Genomic DNA, 25,258 nt, shown 5'->3' with positions numbered 1-25,258 from the left:
GCTTGATTTGATTATCTTTTTATTGGACAAAGAGCAGACACTTGGCCTTGAGGATGCTGTGGAGATGGGAAAAGGAGGTAGCAACACAAAATGTTATTGTACATTTCTATTTTTGCATTATCTTGTCTTGGGTAAAATACAATTTAAATATTATGAGATTATTTTATATAACCCGAACTTGAGGAAGAAAGTTAAGCCAGCAACTTTGTGTCTGTATTTTAATAAGTCTATGTAGGGCGTCAGCAAGTCAGGATTTCATTCTTGAATCTTTTTGCTTGCTATTCTTGAATTTTCTTCACCTTCACAATCTCTATATCTAATTTCTAATACCTTTCATCTTAAGAGAGATATTAGATATCAAAAAAGTTAGCTTGAAAAACTATACTATTCTAAATTTGAGGGTGTGAATATTTATCAAATTTACTTTAATTATGAAAAAAGCTACACATCCAAAATTTAAAAATCTAGTGCTTAAAAATCAACTCGTTTTCTTCCTGAAGTAACTCTGGAATTGAACCTCCATATTTCTATTTGTCCTATATAAAGACCTCTTACAGCAGATAGGAAAACCGTTTCAAAGTCTGATTAGACACCATGAGGCAATTTTTCAAATGAAGGAAGAAGGCTTCTGCATGGTCAGATTTAGAAATCTGCTTCATCGGTGCCCAGTGAGGTGGACCAACCTCCCTCTGCTACTCAAGCGATGGGCTGATTGCCAAGATAATGTTCCCCTGGAAGGGTGGGAATGGAGGGAGGGAGAGGTGGTGGCCTCAGAGTAAACAAGAATTGGAGGAAAGCCTCTTTAGCCTCATCTTTCTATAGATTTCATCAATTTGATATTCATTCAATTTAATATCTTCTTAAAATGCAGTTTGATGGTTTGATGGAAAGAGAGGAGGAAAGGGGTGGAGTGAGGTGGGGGCAGATAAAAAAAATCCCATTTCCACTTGGGTAAATATGAATAACTTAAACAGAAAATCAGATCTAAACCTGAGATGGCACTCAGGAAATTCTCATTGTGAACTGGGAGAGGAAAAAAAAGAGGGAATATTTTCAGTCCCAGAGGAATCAGGACAGTAAATCGCTGCGTTACTTAGGGCCCACTAGAAAAATCTTTGTCTGGGAGGCTGAAGCCGCAGCTCCCATTAGGCTCTGTTTATCTGTTGGGATTTTTCCAGGTTAGTCTGATCTAGTGCTGCACACCACACCTCTGAACCCTGAACCTACAGACTTGGGAGATATGAAACAGAGACAGAGAAAGGTTTATTTACTAGGAATCGTTTTATAATCGATCACCTTCTCTTTCTCTTTATTATTGGTGTGCCGGTGCAGCATCCATAGGATTTTCTTAGTCACTCAGTCCCCATCCCATTTTAAAAACATGTATCTATGGTAACCACATTTGCCTGAGCTGAAAATCAGGACATATGATATGACAAAATAAGTGTGTTCTCATGACAACAGGACAGAATCTCTGAAATCAGGTCTGTCTTGCAAATCCAGGTTGTGTGCATAACAACGTGAATGTTTTTCTTTGGCGGTTCAAAATGTCTTTCACCGGGGCCTGGCAAATTTCTTTCTGGCCAGAGTTTAAGAAACTGGATCCCAGGATTAGGGTTTGGGTTAGGGTCTATTTCTTCTGTATCACATCTGCAGAACCTCTGCAACCAAAGCAACGCGACACGAGGGAGCTGGATCGGGGAGGCTGAGGCAGCCTTTCTGTTGATGCTGCTACCCACTTCCTCCCCAGCAATTCTGTAGCTTCATCTGCCCTGGATTCTTTCTGGGTTCAATTTTTTTTTTTTTTTTTTTAAATCATGCACTCACCATTTTCCTTTTCTGGGTGGAGGAATCAGTTTAATTGTAAAAAAACAGAACAATATTAAGGGCCGTTTGGGGAAAAAAAGGACAACGAATAATCTCATAATTCCAACATATCTGTTTTAATGTTTGTATACGCCATTCAGATCTTTGTAACTAGATTCGTTTTGTCCCTTTTTCCTTAGGAAGAGTTTATGACTCTTTTGTGGGACTGTGGATTAGATCTGGTCCTCAGCGACTGTAAGCATATCATTCTAACTTGCTCTGGTTTTCTTAATTTTTAGTTTATCTTTTTGGGTGCCCTCTTCCCTCCCAATGTCAAGACATTAAGCCTTGAGTCTTGAAGCACTGCTAATGCATTAAGCTGTCTGAGTTCTGTGGGAACTAGGGAAACACATGAACTAGTACACGTCAAGGCCATAGCTTATAAGTAAAAGAGTTAAAAGTTCTGAGTTTGGTTTTAATTGGAGAGAACTGCAAGGAAAAGGAAAATCTGCATTAAATATCGATAGACTTGGTAGAGTGTTTAAGGAGTGATAGAAATTCTTACTGGGCCGAAAATATTTCCCCCACTAAGGTGCCTAAAATTTCCACAGTTTGATTTGCTTAATGATCTTATGCAGAACTTAAATAGAGTAATGATTATTTTAGATGCATTAACATCAGAGTTTTAACAGTTTATTGCAATTGACACTTGACAGGATGGTCCTAACAGAATGAGACTGAAAATAAGTTTTGAAGGAGAGTAGAGAAGCATGAAATCCCAGAACACAAGGAGTAGCATGGCTAGTAGGACATGAGTCTGGGGTCTGGACCCTTGGGATTACATATTGGAGATGAAGGGTAGGAACTCAAATTGGAAGGGTCCTAAAGGCCATTTTTGCTGGTTTCCCTCCCTTTAAATTCTAAAGCAAGTGTGAGCAAATACTTAATTCTTATTACTTCCCTTCTACTCTATTTGGTTTTGATTTGTCTCTGAACTACAAAGTTAACACAGGTTAGTTAAGGGTCAATAACAAAGACTTTACCCTATTTTTCATAACTCTTCAATTGTTAATTATCTAGCAGATGGGTCAGACTTAGAATGTTTATTTGGACTCAGCCACTCACAGGAGCATTGATTAAAACTTCAGTTTGGATCTTTCAAAAGCTCCGTGTAGTAGATCTTTTCTTTGTGATTCTTGGCAGAGGTGCAAAAACTATTTTTTTAGAATTAAAATTGAATTCAACTTACCAATTTGTATACTAGGGATTGAGTCTTTCTGCTGATTACAAAGAGGACTGATTTCCAGTTCAAATTTCTGTTCAAGATCACCTAAGAGGAAAGAAGAAGAAACACGTTGGCAATCTAGAACTTACAAAAATGGGGGTTGATAGTTGTAATGATCTAGTTGGAAGTAGTTTTTCTGGGAATTACTGTTCCCTGCCTTGTTATCATTAGGAAAACTTTAGTGTCGATTTGCTCTGCCTTGCTCTGGTAGCTTCCATGAAAATTTAAAATATCAGAGTGTCAGTGACCATTTATAATAGGCTCATTGTAAATAGCGGTGCTCTAAGACTAAAATAAACTTTTGAACAAGATCTATAAAAACAAGAACACAACTAATGAGCAATTTCCTAATATAAAATGGAAGTTCTGGCTTTAAGTTACAGGTTAAGAAAACAGATTATCTATATACTTCTTCCCTTCCTTTTATGCTTCCTGACCCTAGTCCGATTTTACCTGAAAAACCAGGAATAATAATAAGTAGGTAGGAAATCGGGGAGAGGGACCAGATGATCTTGTTTGAAGAGCATCTCAGTCTGCAGCTACAAAATTGATCAGAAATAAGGGTCTGATATCTTTCATTTTGACTTATTAGAATTTTACCTAATGTTAACTGAAAGTTAAAAAAAGTATAAGGGTCAGAATGATATTTTTTGAATGCTTTTGTCAGCTGGAAGACCAAAGGAGAAATGCATCATGCAAAACTTTGTCAAAATACTTTATTGATTCTTCCTGAGGGTGAAAAATCGTGCGTAATTTTGCACTGGGAAAAACAGTCTGGTTAATCAGCAGATAAGCTGGTTCTCAGAAACATTTGCTGGATTCACAGTTGTGAATGTACTCTAAACTAGAGAAGATAAAAATATAATATGCTTACTATGTGCTAGGCACTGTTCTGAACATTTTACTTATGCTAATTAATTTAATCTTCATAACAACTCCACTATCATCCTCATTTTACAGATAAGGAAATTGAGACAAAGGGAAGGAAAATAAATTAACCCAAGGTCACACTGTCAGTAAAGAGGAGAGCCTGGCTTCCCACCTAGGAAATCCGGCTCCAGAGAGTCTGCCCTTAACCAGTGAGTTAGAACCTCAGAGATGCCACATTTCCATCTTCTCCTCTAAGACTGTAGCCATGCCTCCCATGCTGTCTTGTGCTCTACTGATTCTCAAGAATGAGGTGAGGAGGTAACCCTGGTTTAACCTGAGGAATTCAGGGAAGGGCCTCTGAGGGCAGGGCATGACACCATTTAATATTAAAATGAATTCTCTAAAAGCCGATTCCACTCTTCATCTCCAGGTTTCTGTTAAAAGTAGTTTTTCGGTCAATCTTGACATTTTGGAGGAATCATCTTTGATTTTTATTCTTCCTTCATCCTCCTTGGTGAGTCATCAAATCCTGTTTATTCCTCTCTTGGAAGATCTTTATTCCCTACTTTTCCTGACTCTAGTCTGATTTCTTAATAACTTATTCTTAATTTTTTATTCTTAGTTTTCTTCCATTGTTATTTCTTCCACTTCAGTTATATATGTTGCCCTAATCGCATAGTCTAAGATGACTCCTATTGCCATGTTCTTTACTTTAGCCTGGTGTATATGGACCTCCATAAATCCTCTCATTCTTACTTTCTATGGACCACGTTGGTCTGTGAGGCAGGGGTATGGTCCCACCTTAGTGTCTTTGTCCATTTCCACCCCTTTCTATGCCAACCAGCACTGTCCTGTGGGATTTTCTGCAGTGATGGAAATGTTCTCTGCACCGCCTACTATAATAGCCTCTTGAAATATGATTAATAAAACTGAGAAACAAAAATTTTAACGTAATATAATTTTAATTAATTTAAATTTAACTAGCTACATGTGCCTTGTGACTATCTGATTGGAAAGTATAGTACAGTACACATCCTTCAACACCCAGCTCAGATTCTACCTTCCTCAGCCCCAGATCTCCTGTGACCTTCACCATGAGAGGTCTTTAATCAGACCATTTATTCACTTATTTATGCAACATATATGTATAAAGCACTACATATTTCAGACACTTTGTTAATCCATATAGAGAATACAAGGAGGAAAATTGCATAATTTCTCTCCTCCAGGAACTTCTGCTTAGTATTTTGAGGTTATGAAACATTACCTATATTTCTTTGTATCCTTCATGACATCCCCAATGGGGCTTGGTACACGAGGGAAATCACAGTTTTACTGAGGAGTAGACAAGACTGAAAGTAGATGTTCAATAAAAACTCTTGGGAATCTTGGTTGATTGACAACATACCAATCTGTAGTTACAACAGAACAGAGATTCTGCTTCTTTAAGGCATTGAGAGGAGGGAGGAAGAATGATGTGTAGAATCCTAATCTCTGTTCTTGGAATTTAACAATGTTTCCCTAATTCATGGGATCTCATCTTCTTTTCCCTCCTTTGTCCTCAACCTTGCTTTTAAGGGTTTTTCTTTGCTCAACATCATGAATCAGTAAAGATACTTGGCCGGGACTTTTAGCAGTCTGTAGAAGCCCAAATCCTAAGGTGAAAGCCAAAATAAGATCACTCAAAATGATACAAGTTGTGATTATAGAATTTTTAAAATATTACTTCAGCATGAAGGACAGGCAGTTTGGATAACCAGAGAGTCTGGTCTTCCCCTCATAAACAGGCTGAACTTCTGCTAGACTATAATGCTATTAAAAAACAAGGACCCGATATAACTTCTTTATTATTCTTTTTCTATCAGGTGACATGCCAGAGAAAAGTACACGGAAGCTCACAACTTTAGTAATCAGAGTTATAAATGTTCTAGGTTGTTCCATCTTATAATGCTGCACATGCATCTATTAGGAGGACGATAACCCAATTTTGCAATGAAATCTTACAGATTTTTCTTGGTTTATCCCATTGCACTGTCTTACTTGGAACTTTGATTCACTGACTGTGAACTTTACTATCTACTTGGTTTCTGACAGCAAGACATGGCCCCTGAGTAGCTCAGAATCCAAATAAGGATGCAAGATAAGCAAATGCAAGGTCGGGGCACGTGACTGAGATAAAACCAAGAGGGACAGAGTAGAATCTTTTCTCTGCCACTGTGCTATTTCAATATTTTCTATATCACACAGTAAATGAAGTATTTTATCTTATCTAATCTAAAACCTCCCTGCTCCAATTTCATACCTTTTTCCTTTTTTTTTCTTTTTTCTTTTCCCCTCAGTGGGAAGCTAGAACTGATCTTTTGATTTCTAACCACTCACACTCAGTTGAAGTGAAATTACATAGAATTGTGGGATCTACGTGAACTCTTTTCCTTTAAGCGCAAGAGATGGTGAGCAGAGTCTTCTGTCCTCACGTGAACCCAATCCATTCTGCTTTGTCTTCTTAGGGACCATCACAATGCCACTGACACATCTTTCGATGGAGTCTTCTCCAAAAGGCTCCCTGTTGCTACTTGACCTCCCCGCAGAACTGGTATGTGGGACACTTCAAGCTTTATTTGTTCTCAACCTCTCAAGCCTGATCCTGTCACTAACATCAGAGCACTGTTGTGCCTGAACAAACATCCTGAGCACTGAATGAGGTTACTCTCTTAAAAATTATACCCTAATTTGGGGCCATTTGTCTTTTTCGCTGTATCCGTTTGAGAGGATGAACTCAATTCTTGGTCAGCTGTGCTCTATTTCGTTATTAACTTTATTTAAGAAAGTGAGGAGAAGGAATACGAAAGGAATTAAGTCCTTCTGTCAGAGGGGAAAATATTGACCCCAAATGGCATTTAACCTTTCGGCTGCGCTCAGCTCATTAAAGTGAAGGTCAGAGTAAAAATCAAACTGTCCCTCACATTTTTATATCCACGGAGGAAAGCCATTAAAAAAAATATATCTCATTTTCACTCACTTTTATTGCACCTCATTACTACCTGTTTCTGTAGTAAGTCAATGTTATTTATTTTTTAAATAATATCCCAAAAAGGGATGGAGAGTTTGCAAGAGAGCTAAAGAGAAAGGTTAGGATAATAAGAGTTGATAAAAGAACACATGCCGTGATAGATTAGCCATTTCCTGTTTTATTAGGACGAATGCCTCCGAGGAGGAGGGGCAGCGAAAAGGCAGCTGTCGGGTCACCTACTAACCTTGCCTGTAGAACTCTTCACAGACTCTTTCACTCCACTGCTTGCTCATCTCCCAGATTCTACAAGGATTGCAAATGTCAGCACACTTCAAGGCAATCTGAGAAGGGACAGGGCAGGGAGAGATTGTCAGAGGGTGATCCTTGAGCAGCAAATGCGCCCCAAGCCCAAGAGGTTGTCTGACCCACCGGCGTGCCTCATGGGACCAGGCCTGTGTTCACACGGGGCCTCCCTGACGTGTCTCTTCAGGAAACAGCACTTCTACCCCTCTCCACAAAACCTTCATTCAGAACTCCCACTTTATAGCGGTGAGAAGGAGAGAAGAACCACCGTCCAAGGACACGGAGCTTTCTGAAGGAGAACTGGGGTGGGCAAGCCAAGGAAAGCCGCAGCCTGGCTTCCTCTGCTGTACCGCCCCTCGGGGCAGGGAGGCTGCCGGGGCCCCAGTCCGGCCCAAGTGAGATCACTTGGATCTCAGTCTCACAGTGGCTGACTTGACCAACTCCATACATCACTTAAATTATGTGTGTTTGCATTTATATGCCCGTGTCTGTGTGTGTAAGCAAGCTCAGACTGCCAGCCAGTGAACTAAGTCATATAAAAGCTAGGAGAGCTAAATCAAGGCCTCTTGGCTTGCCTCACACTGGTCCGGATAAGGAGATGCCAGCTTTGCCTGTGATGTTGACCCTAGAAGGGTTATCTTGAATTCCAAGAGAAGTAGATTCTCCCCCTTAAATACCAGCTGCAGAGAGACCGCTTCCCAGATGGGTTCCTGTGGTACGCCCTGCTCACTAGCCGTGTCTCTTTCTTTATTTTGACTCTGTTCCTTGGGGTCACAGAACTGCTAGCAGTGCTGGGGTCTGGGAGAGCCTGGGTTATATTAAGTTGCAAATTTGGTTGTTTTTTTCCTGGTTAATGGGGGCACCAGAATGTGTTGGAGTAGGTAAGGTGAAAAAGTACCCTCTGAGTTCTGCCCTTAGGGGTTCATTTATGTTAGCAAGCTTTCCTTTTGAAATGCAAGTGTTGAGGCCAGGTCTTTCAGCTACTCACAGTTTGGCTCCAGTCTCTAATATCAGACACCTGGTTCATCTTTGTGCTACTCAGGGACTAGAACACTAGTTTCGGAAGAAAGGACGGAGATAGAGTGCTTGCTTGAGCCCAGAGGAGAATATTTACTGGGAAGGATGGGGCACTTTGAACAGCTAGAGGGCAGCATGAAGGCATAGAGCAGAAAAGATGATCATTCAGTCTGCCACCTTCAGCTCCATCTCCCCCGCTAAAGCGGGCCTGTTTAGATGAGTCCATTCAGTCTTTTGTGCCAAAAAGAAAGAAGAAAGACAGGAGAAAATGGAAGATCAAGAAAAAGGATCTGATTTGGATACCAGGTCAGAAGTTCTCCTTCTGGAGTCTACTCCTCCTCTTGCTCTCATGTTGCAAATGGCTTCTTGCCACAGGATGAAACAGACAGGGTTGGGCTTGATATAATTCAATTCATTCAGTTGAAATAATTGATTTATTGGTGCCTAAAAATGGTAAGACTAACCTTGTTTGAGCCTCACATGAAAATATGAGTTTAGGTAGTAAAAGAAAGTAAAGCAGGGTTTGATTAAATAGTTTTTAGGCAAAGAAAGGCCACTCGTTTCCCCATTTTTTATTTGCACCATAGTTAACATACTTTTGTGTTATAGAAATAGCCTTTTAAATTTACACAGGTAGCACAGTGGCCAGTTTTACATCGAGGCACAAAATGTGGGAGATTCTTACTGTATGTGACTGCCTAGTGGGACTACTTTGTGGTGAAGCAGTTACCAAAACAAAGAACAATGAGATATAATTAAATTACTGACACGAAACCCAGAGTTTGCTTGCTTGGAACCCACTTAAAAATTTCATGTGTCTCAAAGCTTTTAATAAAGTAGGTCACTGCTCTAACTTATGTCATGGGAGATACTCACTTCCCAAATGTGCTACAATTATTGATCATGTCCCTGGGTGTTTTCACCCAGCGAGGATAATGGCTTTTTTTTTTTTTTTTTTTTTTGGTTATTGTTTACCTGAAGCATAAAGTGCCTGTCGTGTACGTCCTCCAGTCTTAAATCTTTATTGTGGAGGTGAGCTTTCAATCTGGTCAAAAATTCATTCTGCCTGTTGATGTCTGTTGCCAAGATCAAGGAGCCCAGCTGCTGCTCAATATCCTGTCTGCATCCACCAGAATGAAAGAGAAAACACACACACACACAAAGTAAGTCCTTTTGTGGAGGGCGATCGATTCTGTCATCACCAAGTGGCTTGTACGCTCATTTCTGCCTCTGTTACTGTTCAATACACAGAGTCCCTGCCCCTCACAGTACAAGAGTGGTTCTCTCACCCATCATCGCTTCTGTCTTTGGACAGAAGATATGCCACGAACTGTGTAGCGTGATTGAAACCTCAGGTGAACAAAGTTCTCGTAGTTTATTCATTCCCATGCTTCCTATGGGTGGAAAAACTGAAAGCCAACTAGAAATGTATGCTTTGAGGAGAATGGAAAAAAGACTGAGTCACAGGTGTTTTGGTTGTGCTGTTACAGTGTTCAAACCAGCTGAAACACGAAGATTTGCATGAGGAAAGAAAAGGGTATAATAATGGTAGCAATAAGGAAGATGATGATAGTGACTGATATTTGGGGATGGAAAGATCCATCAATGGAAAAAAACAGGCCAGAAGGAGATACTGGAACATAAAAAAAAAATAATAGTGGTTAATTAAAGTATCGTTACAAACCAGTAGGCAAGCAATATATTAGTCAACAAATGGTATAGGGAAATGGGATATTTTGGGGAAATAAAGCAAATTAGAGCTTTACCTCACAATTTACCTCACATATAGAAAGTAATCAATGGAAGGAAAGATCCATAACTATTTCTAAAGTTCACCTTTAAAATTAAACATATTTAAGTAGAGTACTTAAGAACACACATTTACTGTTTGCTGAATCAATATAAACATCTTGCAATCATCACTCAAGTAAAATATTGCCTGGCCCCCCAAAAAAGAACATTGCCTCCCTGTACCCTAGAAGGTCCCCATTGTATCTCCCATCACAACCCTCTTACCCCAATCCCTGAAGTACCTACTCTATTGATCTTTTAAAAGTAATTTCCTTGTTACTTATAATAATTTTACTACCTATATGTGCATGTCTAAATAATACGGTTTAATTTTAACTGCTGTTGAACTTTAAGTTACATGGTATTAGTTTGTGACTTGCTTCTTAACATTGTATTTTTGAGTTATCGGTTGGTGTATGAGCTGTAGTTCATCCATTTTCTTTATTATATTGTATTGTATTATAGGAATATACTACAATGTGTTTTTCCATTCTACGGTCACTTGAGTTGTTTCTAGTTTTTGACAACTAAGAAAAAAATGCCATAGTATCCACTTTTATATACCTCCAGTTACTCGTGTGCAAAAGTTTTGCTAGGGCCTATATCCAGAAATAAAATGAATGGATCACAGAATATATTCATTTTCATTTTCCTAGATATTTCCAGTTATTTCCAAAAACAGTTGTATAAATTTACACTCCAAGCAGTAATAGATGAGGTTCTCATTGCTTATATTCTTTTTACATTTTTTGGGGGTCAATCTGAGAAGTAGATCGGGTAACTCGTTATGGTTTTAATATGAATTTCCTTGATTGTTAATGAGGTTGGGCATATTTTATGTGTTTATTGGTGATTTATACTTCCTCTTTTGTGGAATTTTGTGGAATCTAGTTTTTACCTATTATTCCATTGGGTTGTCTTTCTTTCGCTTATTGATTCAAAGAGTTTTAAAATATTTTTCAATAATGATCCTTTGTCAGTTATATGTTACAAATACCTTTCCCCACGCTGTGGCTTGTCTTCCCACTTTCTTTATGATGTCTTCTGATAAAAGAAAGTCTTAACGTTTAATACAGCACAATCCATAATTTGAAAAATATCTTGTTAAACTAATACTTTTCTGAATTTTCCTTAGTTTTAACAGTTAATTTGCTTTACTTTTAAAGTTAGAAAAATTATTTTAAAGCATTTGCATGAGGATAGAAGGAATAATCATGATGATTATGATGATAATAACTTTCATTATAAAATCCTTTCATATATATAATTACATAATAGTTATTCTTCTAGCAAAAGCAATTTATAACACTGTCCCACAAAGATATAAAATATATGATACTTTTATTTGGAATCCATGGGGATGAGTAGGAGTATGTTAGGAAATGAATACTAATTGAGCAACAAGGAAGATTAATGCAGGTTTTACGTGGCTAAGTCTTGTCCCGGGTTCTTCTCTCCTTTTTGCTCTTTTGTTTGGTTCTTTCTTGTTTTCACTCTCTTCCTTCCATTCTCCTTTCTTTCTTTAGCGGACCCTGCCACTTACCTCCTCTTTTCTTCTTATTGCTTAATTCCTTGCTCTAGCTTTTTTTTTTTTAAATTCTTTCAATTTTTGCCAATCATTGTTCTAATAAAAGGCATGAGTTTTTATTTCATGCATGAAAATTGATTTTATTTAGTTCTTGGTGGGAAAAGTTATCAGAACTGAAGTTCCTTCTACAAATTCCACCTTCCTCTGGGTTCTAGGAAACAGCATGAGATAGTATCAGAGGGCCAGGAATAAACCGATGAGCCCAGAGAATGCTGCCTACACTATGGAGACACACAACTTGGCCATTGACCTTAAACTCTGTGCCCTTCAGAAACAAGGGTACATGGATCTATTTACTTGTTCTTTTCTAGTTACTTCGGGTTCTGTGCATTCTAATTAAATGGATCGGAATTTGTGTTGGCCTTGGAAGACAGCACAGCACCTAACTTGGGACCATGTAGACAATGAGGCAATGGCCTTGGATTAGTAGGACTCGGCCTAAATACCTAGGCTAACAAACAGCAGACCAGGAAACTAGTATATCCCCTTCTGTTTAAAATGCAAAAGACATAGGTAAATTAATGGTGAAAAAATTGCTGAGGCAAATTCAGCAAGAATTTGTTACTTGACTAAAGACATTTTAGAAAAGAATTTCTAACTTCTTGTTTTGCTAAGACTGGCAATTACCAAACAAACTTTATTGAGCTAGTCTTAAATCTAGCTTGAGAATTCCTGTGTTCCTTCTCGATAAATATTTATTATTTGGGACTACATGGGAGGACAATTTTGTTAACATAAAAGACAGAAAATTGGCAGAGCAGAGTGTTGAGGCCAAAGAGTGTGAAAGCAGAGAACTGTTTACTCTCCTTTTCCTGACATTAGGCCATGGACGATTCAAGGCCCTTTCAAAGCTCAGGAGATTCTGGTTTCTGGGTTGCAGTAACTGACACCGAACCTCCTCTGACAGACAATACCGAGTTTAGGCAGGAAGAACAACCAGCTGGCTCTCCGCCACTAACCCAGGGGGTCTCAGGTGTGCCTAGAGAAAGCAGCTTATCTCTAATGTGAGGCCATCAGTATGTTTCATCTCTACTCCACTTACGTCATTTCCGTTGGCAAGTGAGCAAGAAGCCTTGATTCTCGAAGCATGCCAATTGTGGACCGCCAGTGGTGATTCTCTAGCACAGACATATTCTAGAAAGAAAATCAAAGCTATGAATGAGAGAGAAGCTAGATACTGATCTATTATGCTGAACACAGCTTAACTGAGGCCAGTGTTTTTCCTCTGTCCAGTGCGCACCTGATGACAGAGAGGCAAACCAGAAAGGAAACACAAAATAAAACATCCATAGGGCCTATTCTCAAGGCTCTAATGATGGCGGGATAGTGGCAGGGCCCTCACTGACCCTCTAGTGCGGGGGGGGGGGGGTGAGGGTCTCCTGCCAGCATCATTCACTCCTGTCTTGGCCCCTGTTTCTGGCCCCTGGAGCACTGACATGATTTATCAACACTGATAAGAAACCTGTGTCTGAACCACCTGGGCAGCTGGGGATGTATTTAGACTCCTGAGTCCCAGTCAATACCATTTTGACTTGGCAGGTTTGTGGTGACTAATTTTTACGAACACTACAGTTTGAGATCTGCTGCCACAGAAGCAGCTCTGTCAATAACTTTTGTGACCAGTATATTGGCATTTAGCCTACTAGATCTCGGTTTAAATCTAAATTGCTTCCTTGTTCAATATCTTGATATTTCACTCTTGTAGGAACCTCATCTTTGTTCGATCTCCCTTTTGACCTTACTGTTATCTTACATATGCTGCCTGTCTGAACATTAGCTAACTATTTAAATAAGAAATGTTTCTTATAATTCATAGTGTTTTATTCTAATTAGCAAATATTATGGCCTCACTACTGACTTGATACATATAGAATGGAACCCCTCTAGCTCCCAAGAGATCTTCTTGCTCTATTTTCTTATTTGTTTATTTATTCATTCTTTATGTTGTTTCAAGAGGGGTTATAAACTTATAAAAATACAGGAACATAATGTCCATTTCGAATGAGGAGAAATTACATGATTCTGCATATATGAGGTACCTGGAGTAGACAAATTCACATAGACAGAAAGAATAGAAAGTTATTATTTAATGGGCACAGGGCTTCAGTTTTGCAAGATGAAAAGAGTTCTAGAGATGGATGGTGATGCTTGCCCAGCAATGTGAATCTACTTAATATCATTGAATTATAGACTTAAAATTATTAAGGTGGTAAATTTTATATTATGTATATTTTGCCACAATGAAAAACAATGAGGAGAAGAGCAAAGAAAATAATGGAGCCTGGGGAGAGTCTGAAAACTATTCTATCACTATGCCCCAACACTAGAACTGAGCCACCTGTATAATGCTCAACTTTTTCAGGAAATGAGAAAAGAGAACCTCCATGACTGACACAATTAAGGATCTATTAGGAAAAGGCAAATTCAAGAGAACTGTGTCTATTTTTTCCTTCTAAACCCAGACAGCAAGTTCTCTCCAGGATTTGTAGAGTGAGTTTCACGACGTAGAGTCTTAGACAGATCCTCCGAATAGGCTATTCTATTGCTATTCATTTCTCTTTTTGCCAAGGAGTCATTCTTCTTTATCTTGACCATGTTGGAACCAGTGATGAGATTTTGCTACTTTTATCAACTGGTATATTATCCCTTTTTGGGCATGAGCCACACATAACAAAACAGAATGTTTATTAGAAATAACATGCTAGACTAATTTGTTTTGACTGTAAAGATTTAAGAGAGCGGAGAGTGATAGGTTAGTGTGATGTAATAGATGTTCTATATCTTGTGGTGACATTTAATTCAGTCACTCATGAGCGTTCATTTGCAAGGCTAATTCAAGGAGATATAGACATGCGTGTCCTCATGTGAGTTTTTCAAGGGGCTGGAAAACTGTAAGAAGACCTGAGGATAAATCACACCATATTACTGTTGAGTAAAATAAAAGTGTCTGGAGGATTGCCTTAAGCATTGTTATTTATGCCACCCTGACTTAACATCCTCATTAATAATCTTCCTAAAGACAGAATAAAAGGATACTTGGGAAATTTGCTGGAGAAACCATATTTGGAGATGAGCATCGGGAAAATGGAAGGAAATTAAGTGGTCTTGGAAGCTGGCACAGACTAAAAGACAGTAGAGTACACGATTACAAACACGACCTTTCAGGGGGCAGTCACTATAAATAAAAGCGTTTTGTCCAGAACTGTGCTGGAAGTAGGGGCACTTCAGGGGATTCCAGAAAATAAGAGAAGAAGGCAGCATCGGCAGAGGGGACTGACTAACATTTACGAAGCAGCTGGTTTACAGGATTTCATTTACTAGTCACATAACTCTACTATTTTTATCATTAACTCATAGATAATAAAACTTCGGCTTTCTCTGAGAGGCCACACAGCTAGTGAATGGCTGAGGAAGGTCTTAAACCCAGGTCTTCCAGTTGTCAGGTCCTGAGCTTTGCACGCACCCCTTGCTGCCTCCTAAGAATTTCCCCCACGTGGCCTCATGTAAGCATTCAGAAGCCTGAACTTTATAAACCATAGTTATGCTTAATTTTCCAAAGATTATCCATAGTTGCTGCTTTAAAAGGGTATGGATGAGGGTTTTAATTAGATGTTAGTTTCTAAACCCACTCTGGAATCCTTACCTCCAGATTTAGTTTCATTGTGAGGAATCCTGTAGTTTGAATGTAGTGAGTTGGGTAGTTTTAGGCTGTACTGGAGGAGAACTCGTCCTCCAGCCACTCTCAGCCCTCACATCCGACCAGTCGCCGAGGCCTGCTGGTTCTCCTAACGCGGCGCCGCTTATCGCCAGCCCTTCTTTTCATCGTAGCAACCCTATTTCGGTGCTTTATTATCTTTCTTAATTTTCTTTCCTTCGATTCATCCTCCTTACAGCTGCCAGAATGTGACGGGTTTATTTGACAGAATTTTCTACCATCTCCCTAATCATGGGTTTAAATATAAACTAATATTTTTTGAGCACCTAATAATATGCTAGGTGTTATGGTGGTGTGGGGGTCTGAAGATTAATAAGACAAAATTGCTGCCCTCCAGGAGCTCACCTAACTTCAGTATGGTCATGCCGTCTACTTATCCCCATTCCTCAAAAATAACAAATTCCAATTTTAACCAAAGATGTAATAATGTCCTGTGTATTTGTGACTATTGTATCTTCATATAAAATCATATCACTGTTATGCATTAAATTCATCTAAGGGAACCTAAACCCCTATGGCATTTAGTGCCCATGTATCATCCACTGAAAAAACATATGAATAATTAATTATTTAAGTTGGAAAAATGTTTGCATTTTCTTTCTTTCCCTTCCTTCCTAAGGCATTAATCGAAGGAAGAGGAATGAAGGAAAGGAAGGAAGGAAGGCAAGGAGGGGAGGGGGAGGGAGGGAGGATGGGGGGAGGGAGGGAGGGGGGAGGGAGTGAGGGATTGAGGAGGATTTAGTTTGGTTTAGTTTCTCCGTTTTTGTTCATTCCTCCCTCCTTCCTTTCCTTCCTTCCTCCTCCTTCCTTCCTTCCTTCCTTCCTTCCTTCCTTCCTTTATATAAATGATTTAAATTTTGCCCCAACCCTGTCTACCTCTCCCTTTCCCCCTCCCCGCTATCCTTTGGTGACCACTAGTCCATTGTCCATGTCCATGAGTCTTTGTTTATTTGTCCTGTTCATTTGTTGCTTTTAGGTTTATATCCCACATATAAGTGATATCGTGTGATTCTTCAACTTTTTCTGTCCGGCTTATTTCACTTAGTTTGATTATTCCAAGGTTAAGTTGGAAATTTCAAATTGATTTTTTCCTCTAGAACTTATATTTCCATTCTATTTCCCCATAAAATTTTATTTTAATATAATATATTTTATGTATGAAATTCTTTTATTTTCACCTTATCACATTTCTCTGCAACAAAAATAAGTATATAAATAAATATATAAGACATCTTCCTAACATTAGGTTCTAGGTAGAGAATATCTTTCCAGCTTGAGTTTACAATGCAATTTTTACTATTAAGCGATCAAAATACATGTATAGTACAAATCTGGAAAAAAATCATTTGCTTGAGAATAAAAATTTATCGGCAATGCATCCATATATAAGATGGCTGGGAGAGTTATAATACCTCAATTATAGGAGATTTCCTTTAGTATTTTTAGTTGTTCCTTTGGTATTTTTCACATGGGGGCAATATGCATAATGGGTAAGAACTACGCCTTTCTTTTGTGAAATGGGAACAGGGTGATTGTGAAAGAGGAGTAGAAAAGTCGAACTGGCTTGACTGCCCTGCAAGTACATTCCAGGCAGGTCAGCTTAAGGACCTGAAAACGGATTCTGTTGGCATCATTCGCGCCTGTGTCCCCTTGGAAAGGCTTCGTGGATCCCTATGGGCATGCACGCCTAGTCTGAAAACCACTGCCCTACATGGTTGCCATTGAGAGCAGGGAGCATATCTTATTCATCTTTGTGCCCCAGTATGTGGCACAGTGCCACTCAAATAAGTAAATATTTGTTGAATGGACACTGAGTAATTAATTTCCGAAAACTCAAAGTTCGGTAGCTGCAAAAGTTTAAGGAACTGCCAAAAGAAAAAGAGTCCTGTTAAATTTTTGGTCAATAGCTGATAGAAGCCAGACTTGGGATCTTCCTGTTGTGAAATCCTTAGACTTAGGCCAAAGCCAAACGGGTTTAAAATTTATTATAGCAACGGGCTCTCTCCTACTGCTCATTCATAGACAACCAGGATCAGGTAATGACCACAGAAATAACATATATCAGATAGAGTTTGTCAATTATAAGATAAAAACAAAAACATTATAAAGAATTTTTCAATCAATGCTTCTCATTCTTCGTGGTGTGCCCTTGATGTCGGGTAGCAAGAGTGTAATAATCAGCAGGCAGGAGTAGCTAGCTACTCAGTGGACAGGAGGGGTGCATGCCTTGACTTGGTGTTCTCCCTGGTCTGTGACTTTGGCTTGGCTTGTCAGATTTCCACACTGGGTCTCTGCGTGTACTTGCTGTTGCTAATAGTCCCGATCTCTCAATGTTACTTAGGTTCTGTCTTTCTTGCTGTATGCGTCCACTCTGTGCATCCATCCATCCTCCCATCCATCTACTCATCCAGTAAATCTCACGGCACCCAATAAGTTTTCACTGAACACCAGGACTATGCTGGATGCTGAGGATACAGCACTGAATGAGGTGGGTGCCCAGAAGCTTGAAGACTATGGGGGATAGGAACATCTAATCAGGCAGTAATAGAGAGCTGTGAAATCACATAGGATGGGCACGGAAGATGAACTTTAAAAGAAAAAGAAAGCTTTTAAGAGGAAGATATGTCCAAGTTGGGATCAAAAGAATGACTGAGTTAGAGAGGAGTCAATTGGTACAGGCAATGTAGAGAGAACATATTGCATTAAAATAGGCAGAAGGAAGAGTATGTGTGTGAAGACCTATAAGCAAGAGGACACTTTACATCTTCCTTCCCTGTCGTATTTTTTACCATTAGAAATGTTTGCTTTCTAATATGCTACATAGTTTACTTATCAATTTTCTGTTTCTCCTGGTAGAATGCAGGGATTTATGTTTTGTTCATCTTCTGTATTCCCAGCACCTGGTAGGTGTTAAGCGGTCAATAAGAGTCAATAAGTATTTGTCAAATGAATAAAGGAATGAGTGATAGGTTTGTGAATCTGAAAGAAATTCAGACTGGATGATGTACAGAGGCCTAGCTGAGTAATGGTGGGAGCTGAACCCATAAAGCGAGGCATGGTTAGATCATGACAGGGTTTATAAACTGTGTTAAAACATTTGGACTTAATCCTGAGGGCAATGGGATTTTAAGCAAGCATCTATGGGTCCGATTTGAGTTTTGGGAAACTTGTTCTGGCTACAGAGTGGAGGAAAGGTTAGAACTAGGCCAGGCTGAGTGTAGACAAGACCATGATGTTGATGCCCAGAACCTGATGAGCAAGAGGAAACTTGCTGGTGTTCCAGAGGGAACGGCCAGAGTTACCTGGATCTTTACTAGCAGGGAGGTGGCTCTGTGCCTCTAGACTCATCTGGCTTTCATAGTGGCTCAAAGGGCAACATCAGTGAAAAATAGATTGGAAAAAAAAAAGGAAAATCATCAGAAATACTCACGGAGATCAAAACATAGGATGAGAAGATACCACTCAAATATCTGTTAAAATCCCAGTTTTGTTTTGGAATCCCACATTGCATATCACCACACCTGTCTACCTTTAAGAAGCATCAGTTTAACAATTTTGCATTATCCCAATGACAGTGTGTTCTAGTGTCTTGGACTCTTCATACTTATAGTTTTAAGAATAATCTTCATCTTAAAATTGAAAGAGTAAATATCTACTTTTGTGGCAACAAAACCCATTAGAAGTTTAATTTGGAAAAAAATGAAACCCTTAAAACTCCTATGCCAAATCCTTTATTTCTCTGTCTGAATTGTCAAGTACTATCCATCCTAAGAACAAAACGACCCCTTTATTCCTGAATAACAACACATTTGGCATTTAATAAACCACCAACACAGGTTTTCAAATTAAATCAAGAGTCTATTTGTCAAAGCAAATCTGGCAGAGCAGATTTTGCTATCATACGAGGCAGCTTTAAACTGTTAGTTTTCCCCCTATTTATTAGATACTTTCTTTAATTTAAATACTCAGGATCATGTTGATAAACTGAGTCTGATGTATGACAGGAATCAGAATTAATTACATCTTTTAAACTAGAGGCTCCAGGAAGAAAAAACAACAACAGGAACATAGCCTGTGTTTCCATTTTTAATTGCTCACAAAACAGGAGATAATGAAGTGGCCGAGTTATTCCCTAACAAGCCAAGGGGTCTCCTTGGTAACACTCCTAGAGCCCCAGCCTTGGCGGTCTCGGAGGAACTGAAGCTCCCTGAGTTCTAATCAAGACCTTGGCCCTAGAAGAAACTACAGCACCCCCATGTTTACTGCCTGTTTGAAGATAACCTCCCATTTGTTTGATCTACATCTGCCCCAGTCTCTGGTCTGAGAGCAAAGGGCCTGGACATCAATTGCTGAGCAAGGGGCAAGCCTGTGTTCAGATTAGGGTCACGGACATGCCACATGCCAGCCACCTCACCACGAACAGTGGAAACTTCGTAAAATAAGAAATCAAAATTCGAGCCTCCTTTTTACAGTTTTCACACTACTTTCCAAAAAACACCTTTCCTGTTGCTTGTTTGAGTAGAGGTCATAGGACCATGTGGAAAGAATGTCTGTCCTGATTCTGTTACCTTCCTATTTATGGTTCAGAGTCATTAAGATCAAAAAGTGGTTAAAAATGCTGACCTCCTCTAAGTACTTGTAATAAGTGACTAAGAAAAATGATTATATACTTAGGCAAGACAGTATTAAATGCAATAAATATAATGTTTCATGGAACAATTATCATTTTATTCATCAGGTTGCTGTCACTAGTTAGTATATAGTCGGACTCTATCAAAAGAAATTAAACTTTAAATTGAAGAGAAAATGATTCCTTCTGCAATTGTAATAACTAATATCATATCTGATTTAATGCTTTTTTTTGCCTAATTGCTGAGCCCATGTGTGTAGAGGGTTGCGGGGTGGAGGGACAGAAGACAAATTCTGGGTACTATGTCTCACATGCCCCTTTCTTTCTTAGTCCACCATGAACACCTGGACTGCTTCCAGGCTGATGAGAAAGGCGCCTGGTGGAAGCGCCTTCATTACCTTCACTTTGGACTTGGGTTGGCAGTTCAGCGAGTGAGTCTGGCCCAGACAGCAGGCAATGGGAGAGAGCCCTCTGACCCAGCCTTCACTCCAGCTGCCCTGGCTCTCTCCTTATCTCAGGGCAGAAGCACAAGCTGAGCGTTATTCAATGATCTTATTTATTAGAACTAAAAGAGCACAGCCAACAAAAGGAGGGAGAGGAAGCCCTCTTCCATTTATCTCATTTATAGTAAGTCTAGATTGTAGCAGTCACGCACAGGGTGTTCTCAAAGCCACATAATTCCTGGCACATCCTCTTTAGTGTATTCCCGTTAACCACATGTGTGTGCATGTATAATTTTTGTGTGTATACACACACACACACATACATACACACATATTCAAAATATATTGTGTAACATAGATATATTTCACTCATCATAGGTTTTAATATTTTCTGAATCTATAACTTATTTTAAAATGCGAGTGTACATTATGGACCCTCTTCTCCCTAGAAAAATGTGCACAATACATCCTCTGAAAATCTGCATATAGTTTCCTGAAAACTCATGCACGTCTCAACAAACAGGCCCTTGGTAGGCTAAAAGAGCTACATTTCCAAAGATTTTTAAATATCATGTATTGTTAATAGTCTCGCTCAGCTTCTATGTTATGTAACATGATTTCTTTTTTTCTTGAAATTGAAAACCTGAAGAGTTATGCCAGTTTCTCATTTACAATTGGGTCAGAGTAGAGATTTTCTGACCTAGCTCATGTTCTGTACAGCTAATATACAGTTTCTACAAAAGAGAGACTGTATACTTAATCATAATATGCTCAAGACACTGATCTGAGAGCAGGGGCTGTCATGGCAGGACTGTGCTCAGCTAAAGGCCATAGGGACAGTCCATTTTCAGTTACTCTGGAGTTGTGGGTTTTAATTCCCAAAGTACCCTGGCTCGTGCTTCCTCTAATGCCCTCTTCTCAGCTCTGCTACTAAAAATGTTATACTTCAAGGCCCACTTTACACTATTCTTCCTCCATGAAGTTTTTTTCTCCTGCCTAGAACTATCTGCAGAATCAATTTCTATCTTTCCATCCCATTTTGTTAGTAGAGTGTTTATCAAGTCTCTCCCACTTTAAGCCATTTGTCTCTAATCTTCTTGTCCCCCTCATTGTAGTAGGAAGATCTAGAGGAGAGCTCTCAGCTTCCTGCACACAGTAAGTGATTCATATGAGTTTTAGAGGCAGGCACTTTGACTCTGGAGACAGAAGACTTGAGTTCTAATCCCAGCTTTGCTATTAATTAGCTGATTATTTTTAGGAAGAACACTTGAATTTTCAAGTATCAATTTTCATTTTTCTGTAAAGTAGGTATGATCATAGTTCCTGCCTAATTGGGCTATTTTGAAGATTAAATAATATGATACATAGAAAGCACTCAGCACAGCATTGGAATCATAATAAGTATTGAATAAAGGTTGGTTATATAATTTGTTGAATTGAATTTTATGGGGAATTTATATTTTTGGAGTTCCTTCAGATAGTAAATATTGGTATATAGCCAAATATTAAAGGCATCATAAATTTTTAGACAGAATTGAAATCTCATATTATTTTCAGGTTCTCTTAACAATTTTTACTTTTAATATTAAAGCCCCAACTTGGCTGATAAAATCCTGGCCAACTCTAGGATATCAGAAGTAACTTAATGATATTGTGTGATACTGGTTTGCCTTCAGCACTGTCTCTATAACACAAAGATGTAGGTCTCTAGCCTCTAAGAGACCCTAAGACCAGTTGAGCAGGGGCCTGATGAAGACAGTATCTTGAATGTGGTTTTCAAGTCCTATATCCCAATTTCTGTCTAGTCATTATCAAAAGGATTCTTCTCTCTCCTATCACAGATCAGGCTAGACAGTTCAGATACTGATAAATCCACTGCTGGAAAAAACAATAGCTCACCTTATTGTAATAACATCTTTGATACAAAGAACAACACAAGTTTTTACTCTTCAAAGGCTTTTCAAAAAGTTATATTTATACAAATATCTTTAGCTAAGTCTTCAAGCCTTTTTCAAACTAGGATTACATTTTCTTGGATTTTGCACCTTTTGAGCATCTGATTTTAAACAAATGTTTGAGGGCAGAGATTATATTTTATTCATCTTTGTATATAGATGATATTCTAGATTCTATTATATCGTTCAAAATATGTAGTAAATAGTTGCTGATTGAAAATATATAAGACTATGTTGCACTGAAAAGTCTGCAGAATTTAGATGTATTGGAGTGTTTATTTTTAACAAGAGATTAAAATAAAAAACATTAAAAATGATTTGCACTTCAAAAGTTTGAATAAGGACTCCATTTCTTGGTGAACATTTTTAATATCTAAAGAAGATATATTGGAGTACTTGTCTTTTGAGAATCGATTTTTGTTAATCAGCAGTGAGCACTTGATTCTTCATTGTTGATGAAATTCTACACTTACTTTCTCATTTTTATGTTTTTAACATCTGGCGTATTTCTTTCTGACTTGCTATCTAAATGTGAATTCATGATACATTTTATATATACCACATGTCGAAGTACAGTTTTATGATGCTCATTTTTATGTACAAATTAGCCATAGCAGTAGATACTCTCTTAAACTCCATTGATTTGATTTATTTGATGATGAGAAATCAGAATGATGTAAGCATTTACATTAAATGGGAATGAATAAAGTAGCCAATCTTGTTGATTGATTTTCTTTGTCTATCCAAAGACATTTGAAAAAGTCAGAATTGACAGGAATAGAAAATCTACTTGGGGACTCTAGGTCCAGTTATTCATTTTTTTCTCTAGTCAAATGTCTGTGTTTTTCTCAAGCAACAATTTAGCTTCTAGGATGTTTTACAAAGCTTAATTTTAGTTTTTATTTATCTTTGTTTAGTTTTCAGCTCACCACCAAAATACTCTCTTAGCTCTGTCTTCCTGTTCTTTCTCTGTGGTCATACGTATCCCAGTTCCAGGTGTTGGCTGATAGTCCAAGAGAGTCCAGTGCTGAAGTACATACCAGGTGGAGCCATCAACCTGGGAATATCAGCTACTACCTATGTCCAAAGCTAATCAACTGAATAGAGAATGTTCCAATGCTGCTTTATCGAAAATAAATGCAACGTCTTGTATGATAACAGCTGTTTTTTGAGGATCTGTCAAGAATTCTTTCAGCGCTGATTTTTTTTTAAAAGATCTACTAAAATTGAGATTAATAATTCCCTCGTAAGCAACAATTTTGTGAATGACAACCAAAGGTCTCCGAAGAATCACATTGAAAATTCTGGGAGTAATTCATTTATGATATGTTTTAATATTCAAAACAATATCATAGATAAAAGTTCTCCAGGTCAACTTACTCATGTTGCTGAACCATTTTATAACAACAGTGTATACTTATTGTTTTCGATAACATACCTCTGATTCAGAGGCAATAAAGTTCAGAGATGGCCCTAGAGACATAAGTCTGAATTAAGATCACACCTGGGAAGTGTCATTTATAGAAGTCTTACAAGGACTGGCTTTAACTGGCCATTATATATGAGATAGTTTCCAGGGAGACAGAGTCTCAGACCATCAGAGAGTAGGCTCAGGGACCCTGCTTGACTTCGAACAGTTTCAAATCTGCATTGGAGCAAATCGAATTCCTTAGATATCCTTGTAAACTCTTTTAATCTTTCTTGGGGGATATCCTTGACCTATTTCAAACTCGTGTTCTTTGCGGTAGTCATTACCGAGGCAGATCCTAAATGAAGCTGTCTCCAAGGGTAAGATTCAGGCTTCAGACTGGGCCCTAAGACAGTTGGCCATACCGTGTCTGGCTCAACATTGAGCTCTCTTACCTGATAAAGGTTGGCGAGGTGGTGGTTAGTTTTGATCAAAAATGGCTGGTTCACCCCTGGGTGGTCAACATCATGTGCTGCTGCAGCCAGCAGTCCAAGCATGATGTCCAGAGGTGTGAGGAAGCTGGCGAGCTGTTAAAAAAATAGCATAGTGGGAAATCAATGGGTGTATTTTCATAAATAGGTTAGCATTTGTTTTGGCTAAATCAAATCGAATGAATCATCACTGCGTTGTTCAGGCTTTTCATCCAGACCTCTACCCTCTGAAGTAGTCAATGAAGTGATAGTCAAATGGAATCGCAAGGAAAAGAAAAGACTGTGTGGAAAGCAATTAAGTGAGTAAAACCGTGTGAATCATTCAGGCACTCTCTCCTTCCTACTGCCATGCTTTTGCCTTTTACTGTTTTCCCTGTCGTGGTTAGGCAGGGAGAAGGCAGAGCCTGAAGCCAGCCTTGTTCCTAGAGAAAGCAGTAAATGAAGGAAAGAGTTAAAACCAAAATGATGCACACATTAAAAAAAACATTTGTGTATTTCAACCATTTGAAATATGAAATCAAGAATGAGCTAAATCGCAAACTTTGCCTATTTCTTCAAGTGTAGTAAATAGTGGGGAAATGTGTCATTTTTATTATTTATTTATTTTTTTGTTAGCTGGGAGAATAAGCAGGGAAATGGGAATTGAGTACTAACTGTAAATATACAACTGTGTGATATAGTACAATTTTCAGACTATTTAGAGGTTAAAAAATAAAACCTTTCATGTCTTTAGGCTATTTCATATGGATGAGGCATCTACCCAGTTTTGTCTTGGGAATGCCTGTCTGGCAGCTGTATAGTCAGTGGTTGATGTTAAAACTGATTGAACTAAACAGAGTCTGGGACTGGAATATTATTTTCCAAAAACCTTAAGAAAACTCATCTTGTATGTGATACCCACTAAGTTGTACATGGCTAAGAAATGCCTCGATTTCAAATAACAAGA

The 25,258-nt window shown here is 38.6% G+C and overlaps 1 protein-coding gene across 3 annotated transcripts in view; it reads right to left on the bottom strand.

Moving 5' to 3' along the window:
• PDE7B (phosphodiesterase 7B) overlaps positions 1-25,258 on the bottom strand; it is a 276,538-nt gene that overhangs the window by 4,581 nt on the left and 246,699 nt on the right. For all 3 annotated transcript variants that reach the window (XM_036221959.1, XM_036221960.1, XM_016165846.2), the window contains 5 exons: positions 24,277-24,408; positions 12,713-12,804; positions 9,267-9,411; positions 7,216-7,312; positions 3,056-3,136 (listed from right to left, as the gene is read on the bottom strand). In XM_036221959.1, coding sequence (XP_036077852.1) covers positions 3,056-3,136; positions 7,216-7,312; positions 9,267-9,411; positions 12,713-12,804; positions 24,277-24,408 — 547 coding nt within the window. The remainder of the gene's footprint in view (positions 1-3,055; positions 3,137-7,215; positions 7,313-9,266; positions 9,412-12,712; positions 12,805-24,276; positions 24,409-25,258) is intronic.

The sequence above is a fragment of the Rousettus aegyptiacus genome, unplaced genomic scaffold (genome assembly GCF_014176215.1).
Source record: "Rousettus aegyptiacus isolate mRouAeg1 unplaced genomic scaffold, mRouAeg1.p scaffold_m13_p_1, whole genome shotgun sequence".
NCBI lineage: Eukaryota > Metazoa > Chordata > Mammalia > Chiroptera > Pteropodidae > Rousettus > Rousettus aegyptiacus.
This window is presented reverse-complemented; position numbering and strand designations above follow the sequence as displayed.